We start from the raw sequence: 9629 nt of genomic DNA, 5'->3' as shown, positions 1-9629 counted from the left end.
AATAGGCAAAGACTTACTATTACCATTTTATTAATTATTTTCGGACTCTTTTGAAGTTCCTTTATTAATTTGACAACTAGAAATAACAGTGTTAAGAGTGGAAGTATGTATTTATGTAGATACCTAAGTCTACATCTACATATATTTTTCCCATAGCATTCCTGTCTGCTGCCAAACACTGATGTCTTCTCATGGTCTTCAATATAAAACCCACATCTCTCTAGATAGCATCTTCTCTACAGGTACAGACACTCATTTTCAAATCTTTAAAAGTGCTGTGCTGAATTGCACATCTTGACTTTCAAATATACCCCTGCTGCCTGGAATGCCCTTCCTAGTTCCTTGTCCCTTGCCTGACCAACTGTTTCCTCTCCTTTAAAACCTAGCCTACCTGCTACCTTCTTTAGGAGGCTTTCATGCTCTCCCAACCTTCCCCCCATCCCAAGTCCAGTCTGGATTTGATCTCATGCTGGTCTCACAGTACCTACGCTCCCTATGACATTATCATTTATCATATTTCTAACATAAACACTTGACAAACTTAGTTAAGACATATTTAAGAAAGATTGTTTTTATAAGGGTGAGGAAACACTAGAAACTAGGAGGATATATAGAGGGACATTGTGCTAAGATAGGCATGGGGTAGTGAGGAAAAAATATATAAAATTTTTTTTCGAGGAACTCTTGATAAACCTTTACTGAATTGGGGGATGGGGAATGAAAGATGTTGTCAAAATAAAGATAACTATTATGTAGTAAGCTGGTATATAAGGCATAGTTTTTAAATCACTCTATTGGTATACAGTGTGGTTGGGGGAAGATAAAAGGTTTTGTGGTTGAACATGCTGATTTTGAGCTGATGCTGAAACATGTATAGCAGACTTTGGAGATATTACATTGGTGCTCACAAGGGAAGCTATGGCTGGTTATATAAATTAGGCTGGTGGGTGCTTCCAGTGTGCCAAGAAGGAACTGCTCAGGCTTGTCCCCCTAGATTTTGGGGGCTCAGCAGCTAAATCCCCCTACCCTGAGAATCTGGCAAGACCCAGCAGTCTCTCCAGAGCCCACCCTCATCTCCAGTTTCAATGAGATTAGGGGAGAGGGGAAGTCTCAGGCCACATACCTCTAGAAAGATCTGCAGATCCCAAGGCCTTCTCTTCCCTCTCTTCTTTTCATGGCTCCAGCAAACCTTAATCTCCATAGCAGAGATGTTAGAGTAGTCCCAGTGGGGAGAAAGGAGGGAGTCATTTCAACTGGCTCATTTCTTTTGCAGGGGGCACAAGAGGACATGTGCGCATCAAGGGAGGATTTGAGGGCTAAAGATGGAGTTCCCTGTTAACCCTTCCTGCCCAACCAAGTAGCTGGCAAGAGCTCATATGGCTCAGTGTTAAGACTGAGGTTCACAGAATCTTGGAGTCAGCTTTCTGGTGCTCTGTTCTGCTGTGGGCCTGGGAACCAATGGGAAACTCCCTGCCTGTCTCCCCTTCCCCCTTCAGTGTTTTTCTTTCATGTAAAAGTCATGCATCTTATTTTCAAAAAGTAAATCTTAGAGTTCCTATGGTAGCTCAGCAGTAAGGAACCCAAGTAGGATCCAAGAGGATGCGGGTTTGATGTCAGGCCTTTTTCAGTGGGTTAAGGATCTGGCATTGCTGTGAGCTGTGGTATATAGGTCGCAGATGCTGCTCAGATCCCACATGGTGTGGCTGTGGTGCAGGCTGACAGCTGCAGCTCCGATTCCACTCCTAACCTGGGAACTTCCATATGCGATGGGTTCAGCCCTAAAATGACAAAAAAATTAAATCTTATAAAAATATGGATTTGAAAATTGAAAAACACTCTACCGCTGAGAGAGCTCCTTTTCTACTTGTTTAGTTATAACATACTTAACATTAAAAAATACATATAAAGTGGTCACAAATATTTTTGTACTGTAGGCATTTTTTCATGTCATTATTTTAGAGATACTTCATTTTTATGGAGTTCATAATATTTCATTATGGGACCCTATAATTCATTTGGTCCTCTCCTGATAACAATTTAGTCTTATGTTTATGTTTATAATAATCTTTATGTTGTTTTTATTTTAAACTAAAAATATGTGGGTAATTGTAAAAAATAAAGGCATTGGTAGGATTTGGTTTTGGGCTTTGTTAGCTGAATCTTGACTAATATATACTCTAGATTTTACTGTAAAAGCTTGGCCATTTATTGTCTCACCTGGATGGCAGTGTTATTAATGAGGTGTTAATGAGATTTCCCCAGTTCAGATGGGTCAGAAAATGATATTCTCCTGATATTCCTCTTCCCCAAGCCCTACTCCATCCCTAGCGTCCTTTTTATTTCAATTCTATAGCAGTTTGTTCTTTGTTACATCTCAGATAGTTTTTCCCTTCCCATGTATGGCCTTGCCTTCAGTCAAAGCTCACAGGCTCCCCATTCACATGTACCTCTAGGGTCCCAGAGCCATAGCGTCTTCCCTCTAATGCTTTATATCACAGCCTCCAGCTGCTTCATCTGAGTTACTCATACTAAATTAGGGTTCTACCTAATCTATCTAGCTAGAGTGGTTTCCTAGACAGAACTAATCATCCATTATTTCGTCAGATCCTACAATGCACAATGTACCATAACATGAACTACAGGGAGAATCGTAAAGAAACACAATACATATTCTCTGCTTTGATACAGTGCTTAGTATATAGAGACAAGGTGGAGCAGTAGTGAGTAACTTGGAGTACATTCTGTTTAAAATGCAGTAAATCCTTTCTCTGCATCACTTTTTGATAGTCTTTATCAGAAAGAAGAATTCATTTTTTGAGTGATACATAGATAATTTATTTTTACAGAACAAAGTTCATGAATAACACTTATATGGGAAATGTTTTTAATTCTATTAAAAACTCAGGAATATAACCTTAAAATAGGCCAATTGTTGCTAATCTTTCAATATCAGCAGTGATGCCTAGAATCTTTAGACACCTTCAGTATAGCTCAAATACACAATTAGACAAAAGATTCTGAAAAAAATGATGCATTAAGGGGGGAAATGTGCATAGCGCCTGTTTCTGCTCTTAACTCATGATGAAGACTGGTGATATTGATGGGAATGCAATCAAAGATGGTGATCTGTAGGGTGATTCTGATGACAACAAAAATGATATTGACTATATAAAGCTGATGGTGAGGATATTCATTATTGAACTGGTGACAGCAATGGCAGTGATGTTGAAAATGTTGGTAATGCGGGAAGTAGATGATCAAGTTTCAATAATATTAGTGTTCTAAGGCAATTTAGAGAACAGCTCATCCAGTCCACCCTTCAGGATATTATATTTATATAATATACCTATTTCTATATTATCATGCAAAATATATTCCCTTTGACATATAACTGATATAATATTTTGCAATAATGATAGTATAATATATAACACATGTACCTAACTCGGGAATATATAAAATAAGCCTGTACTAGGAGTGGGACTTAGAAGCTAGTTTTCCTAATTTCTATTTAGTGTCATTTCCCATATACCATATATGCTCTGTGACAGCCTTGGTGTTAAGTGACTCTGTAAACGTGGTGGTAAAGAGTGGAGATTTCCTCCCAAATGCTTATTTATGGGCACTTTATTTATTGTTCTTAATCCCAAGATTCTCTATGCTCAGAACCCTTTTTAAAAATTTTATTTATTTGTTTTTACTACTTAATGCATTTTATTACATTTATAGTTGTACGACAATCATTACTACCAAATTTTATAGCATTTCCATCCCAAACCCGCAGTGCATCCCCCCAACCCCCCAGTCTGTCTCATTTGGAAACGGTAAGTTTTTCAAAGGCTGTGAGTCAGTATCTGTCTGCAGAGAGGTTCATTGTATCCTTTTTATAGATTCCACATGTCAGTGATAGCATTTGATGTTGGTGCCTCATTGTCTGACTGACTTTGCTTCGCATGATAATTTCTAGGTCCATCCATGTTGCTGCAAATGCCAGTATTTCATTCCTTTTAATGGCTGAGTAATATTCCATTGTGTATATGTACCACATCTTCTGGATCCACTCCTCTGTTGATGGGCATTTAGGTTGTTTCCATGTCTTGGCTATTGTATATGGTGCTGCAATGAACATTGGAGTACATGTGTCTTTTCGAGTAATGGTTTTCTCTGGAAGATGCCCAGGAGTGGGATTTCTGGATCAAATGGTAATTCTATTTCCAGTTTTCTGTGGAATCTCCATGCTGTTTTCCACAGTGGTTGCAGCAGTTTACATTCCCACCAACAGTGTAATAGGGTTCCTTTTTCTCCATGCCCTCTCCAGCATTTATTGTTTGTAGTCTTTTTGATGATGGCCATATCCCAGGCTGCAGGACTGGAAAGGCTCTTCTTTTGAGGGCCCTTAATAGGCAGTTGTATGCCCTGACCACTTTTCTGGATGGACTGTGCCACTTTCTTGATTCTGAAAATGAGCAAAACTGCTAGCTGGGACTACTGTTGGGTGGTACAGGCAGGGACTCTGCTGCCAAGATGCAGATACTAGTTTTTGGAAGCCCCTTCCTCTTCTCCATCACATTCACATTCCCAGCAGTCAAGCTCTGTAGAGCCCTCTTGCCGTCCCTGTGGTGTAAGCCTGGAGAAGGGGTCCCCACGCAGTGACCTGCAATGCTGGGGAGCGTGGGATGTCCACCTTGATCTTTCTTTTCCCCACTGGAGAAACCATAGGCTCAAGGGAGACCTCTCAGTGTGGTGCTGCACTGACCTGGAGGAAAGGCAATGCAGGCATCAGGGAGCTCCTCCTCCTCCCTTTCTAATGCCATTTGTCCTGGTCTCTGTGGTACAGGGGACTGCTTTGGCCTCACCTCTGTGTTCTGTCATTTTTTCTGTGATGCCTTATCTATGAATAGTTGCTAGTTATTCTCCTTGTGAGGAGGATAGAAGCTGGGAATTATCTATGTTGTCTTCTTGGTGATATCACTCTTCTAGAATAATTTTAAATGATTTTGTCTTTTAGCTTTTATGTTAGATTTAAGGTGATTTAATCAACACCATTACAGAATTTAAGTATTCTATGTTATTTTTCTTACTAGTTTCTGCTGTTTTTTGGATAATTTGCAAAGACCTGTGCAATATATCACGTTCATTATCTCAGTTGTTTTCAGAGTAGGTGTTGCATTCATGTCTTGCCTACAAAAGTTTCAGAAAAAATAAGCTGCTTGCCCTTGATCGCACTGCTAGTGAGAATCTGTACCATAATTTGACCTAGTCTGTCCCTGGCCAGCTCAAAATAAGGAAAATAAATAAAAGTTTTAAGTTTGCAAGTAAGAGATAGAACTCTTTATTTACAGAAAACAATGTGGAATGGAACCTTGAAAGAATCTCTGTAAAGGTCTATTAGAAGTTATAAGTAAATATAGAAGATCAATGAGTATAAATCAGTATACAAGCATAAACTGAATTTTTATATGCTGACCACAAAAATTAGACAATAAATTTTTAAAAATACACTTTATAGTAACATCAGATATAGAGAAATAAATTGAATGAAAAATGTATAAAACCCAGTACTTCCAAAATTATGTATCATTCCTGAATGAATTTTTTAAGAACCTAAAAAATGCAAAAGTATCTTGTTCGTACATTAGTAGGTACAATCTTTTGAAGAAGACAGTTTGGCTTCTTTTTCTTATGCTTTTAACTGGTTTCTATTATTTAATTAAAGGAAGAATGTGTGTACCATACTGAAATGAGCAATAGCAATGAGCCAGTAGACTTATAAGTAAAGGTTTTAAAATCCTCTGGTAAGTCCAGTGGGGGTAAAAGGACAGTTCAGTTTGAGCTATGGATTCAGTGTACTTCAGTGAACATCTTAGTAGATATTTTTTTCAAATTAAAAACCTGATTTAAAACATATAGATAAGCAAAAGATGTGGAGTAGATAACAAAATCTGGAAGAGCAGAGTTAGAAAACTTAACACTATCCAATATAAAATACTACTATATAGCTACAGTAATTAATGGAGCTTGATAGAATAAGCATAAACACATAGATCAGTTGAACAGGTAAGAGACCCTTACATACATACAATTCCTAAATTTATTCCAAATGCACCAACTGCATTCTGTAGGGGGAAAGTTTGTTTCCAAGTAATTATTGTAGTTAATTGGATAACAGTGAGTAAAATGACCAGTAACACCTTATACCATCACAATGGTAAGTTTCCAATGGATTATAGAACTAAACATGAAAGGTAAAACAATAAAGCTTCTGGGATACAATACTGGTATTCTTTTATTTATATTTTTAATTTTTTTACACTTCAACAGTTTTATTTTTATAAATTTTTTATTATGATTGATTTACAATGTTCTGGCAATTTCTTTTATACATCAAAGTGACCCAGTCAGTCATACATAAAATCACTTTTTCTGTTTTAAAATTTAAAAAATTTCCATTTTTATTATTCCATGGTTTCAGGATGCTATAACTACTTTTGCATTCATTTTACGTACACTGACCAGTTTTTATTATGCTTCTCAATCCTGAAGATCTGTGTTTTTAAGAATTCTGGGGAAGTGACTCTTGAGCATATATCCAGACAAAGCTTTCCTTGAAAAAGACACATGACCAAGATGTTCATTGCAGCACTATTCACAACAGCCAAGACATGGAAACAACCCAAATGTCCATTGACAGATGACTGGATTAGGAAGATGTGGTATATATACACAATGGAATACTATTCAGCCATAAAAAAGAACAAAAGAATGCCATTTGCAGCAACATGGATGAAACTAGAGCCTCTCATACTGAGTGAAGTAAATCAGAAAGAGAAAGACAAATATCATGTTATCACTTACATCTGGAATCTAATATATGGCACAAATGAACCTTTCCACAGAAAAGAAACTCATGGACTTGGAGAATAGACTTGTGGTTGCCAAGGGGGAGTGGTAGAAAGTAGGATGGATTGGGAACTTGGGGTTAATAGATGCAGACTATTGCCTTTAGAATGGATAAGCAATGAGATCCTGCTGTGTAGCACTGGGAACTCTGTCTAGTCACTTATGATGGAGCATGATAATGTGAGAAAAAAGAATATATAATATATGTGTAACTGGGTCATCATGCTGTATAGTAGAAAATTGACAGAACACTATACAATAGCTATAATAAAAAACATATATTAAAAAAAAAGAATTCTGGGGAAATGGCGTCAATGTTGTTGCACTGGATGTTGCCTATTATGCATTCTCTTAATACATGGAGATTAGATCTTTCTGAAACTACTGTTAGACAAATATTGAAATTTTCCTCTGTATATTTGTGACTCCAAAGTCTTTTTCATTAACCAAAAAGTATCTTCCTTTTTTCCTCATTTTCTGGGAAATTCTTGGATCTGTCAGTGCATTGTTTCTGTCTTTTCTTGAATATTATCTGCTGCTTGTACTATCCATCAGGTTTTAATTTTTGGTCACTATATATTGTATTTATATCAAGTTTTTGCTGTTTTTCAAATGTGACTTTTTAAAACATTATTTTAATTGTGTTTTTATTTCTTCTTGTATTCATTCTCTGATTCACTGATTGTTGTACTACTTAAGCTTCTCACTCACATAACACAATTGACATAGACTTTTCCATGGTGACCATTGTGCATTACCAATTGAAGCCCTGAAAGATGACTAGAACAGCAGTTGGACCCTTGAATAGCCAGAGAATATTGAACCAGGTGGTTATTCTGCATGCTTCAATACTATGTAATATTTCAAACTTGATTGTAACTCAGGAAAAAAAAAAAAAAAAGAATTTTCCTCTACTTTGATAGAAACGAACCAGGAAGGAAAGTCAATTTGGAGACTTTAGAATGAAAGAAATTCACGTTTTCACCATACTTGACATTGTGGACTAAAATTTAAATCTATTGCACATACTAGTGTAATTTTTGTTTAACTCCATGTCAATGTTTTTGATACTCAAAGATAGTCCATTCCTATGGCTTTGCTCATAATGACTTCTATTAGAGCTTTAATTACTTGATTTACTCTTATTCCAGTATATTGTGATTTGCCTCAGTGAGGAAGGAATAGACTTCCTCATTAAGTTTACAGTGATTCAGCAAAAGAGGTAGCTTTTCTTCTTTTAACAACCCTTTGTAGAGCTGCCTTCATGGCTTTGTTTCTCAGGCTGTAGATCATCGGATTAAGTGTGGGAGGCAGAACAGTATAAAAAAGAGTAAGCAAAAAGTCTAATGCAGTTGGAGAGTCAGAATGTGGCTTCAGAAACTCAAAGACACCAGTAGAGAGAAACAGTGTGACCACAGCTAGATGGGGGAGGCAAGTGGCAAAGGCCTTGGCTCTCCCCTCGGCAGATGGGATCCTCAGCACAGTAGAGAATATGCGTGTGTAGGAGAAGCCAATGGAGAGGAAGCAAAGAAATGCCACCAAGGACAGAAAGCCTGTGACCCCAAGCTCACGGACATACTCATCAGAACAGGCGAGTTTTAGGAGCTGGGGAACCTCACAGAAGAACTGGTGGATGACGTTGGCACCACAGAAGTGGATGGAGAAAGTAGCAGATGTGTGCATAACTCCAGAGACGACCCCACTGATCCAGACGGCTAGGATTCCGTGAATACAGGTGTTGACATTCATGATGATTTCATAGCGCAGGGGAAGGCAGATGGCCACGTAGCGATCGTAGGACATCACTGTGAGCATGGCCAGCTCAGCAGATGCACAGAGAGTGAAAGCCAGACATTGCAGTATGCATTCCCAGAGGGAAATACTGCTAGTATGCCTGAAAGAGTTACAAATGGACCTTGGTACCGTCACAGAGATATAGCATATATCTAAGAAGGAAAGATGTTTGAGGAAGAAATACATAGGGGAGTAGAGACTGTCATCCATGGAAGTTGCAGCGATAATGAGTGTGTTGCCAGTTAAAGCCACTAAGTATAAGACTAAGAACAGAGAGGCCCATAAGACTTCTAGCTCAGGCTTGGCAGAAAATCCCATGAGGAGAAACCCACTCACTGTAGTGAAATTGGCCATATTCCTTCTCAGTTTCCAAGGAGGCTGCTGGCTGCAAGACAGAATGGAGACCTATGGAAATAATGCCAGAATCAACAGTTCATCATTGTAAATGTTATGTAACTTTGTATACTAATAATCATATTGAGTAATTTTAAATAACTTTGACTGAAGCACAAGAGTTAGGTAAATTGGATTAGGAATTTTAATGTCATGTTTTTCAGGCCAAGGAAAGGAAAATATTTTATTATTGGGAAGTATGGTGCATCAAAATTTTATGGATGTTAAAATTTTCACTCAGTTCAAACACATGTTCATATTTATTAATAAGTTTTTGAGGTGACTGTTCTGTCTCATTAGTTATTATATCTATTTGTACCACCACCACACTGATTCTTTCACTGCAGTTTTTAAATTTCCTTTCATGTATGAGAGGACAAATTCCCAATCCATTTTCCTAGTTGTTTTTTGAAAAAATGAATACTGAGAATGAAAAGCACATTTTTATTGACATTTTCTTATTTGCATTATAATATACAAATAATCATTACCTTTAACACAAAATGTTATATAAATTAATGCAAAGTAAGCCAAGTTCCTAT

At 37.4% G+C, this 9629-nt stretch overlaps 1 protein-coding gene across 1 annotated transcript; it reads right to left on the bottom strand.

The window, feature by feature from the left end:
• Window positions 1–8100: 8100 nt before the first annotated feature.
• On the bottom strand, window positions 8101–9048 carry LOC100152496 (olfactory receptor 14J1-like). The gene has a single exon (XM_001928209.3). It carries the CDS (start codon window positions 9046–9048, stop codon window positions 8101–8103), a length of 948 nt encoding a protein of 315 aa, XP_001928244.3.
• Between the last annotated feature and the right edge of the window lie 581 nt (window positions 9049–9629).

This window comes from Sus scrofa, chromosome 7 (assembly GCF_054392235.1).
Source record: "Sus scrofa isolate SSC_HxYL_T2T_F1_AM1 chromosome 7, Sscrofa_HxYL_maternal_Yorkshire_Landrace_v2.0, whole genome shotgun sequence".
Classification (NCBI taxonomy): Eukaryota; Metazoa; Chordata; class Mammalia; order Artiodactyla; family Suidae; genus Sus; species Sus scrofa.
Note: the sequence above shows the minus strand (reverse complement) of the source record. Positions and strands in the feature narration are given on the sequence as shown.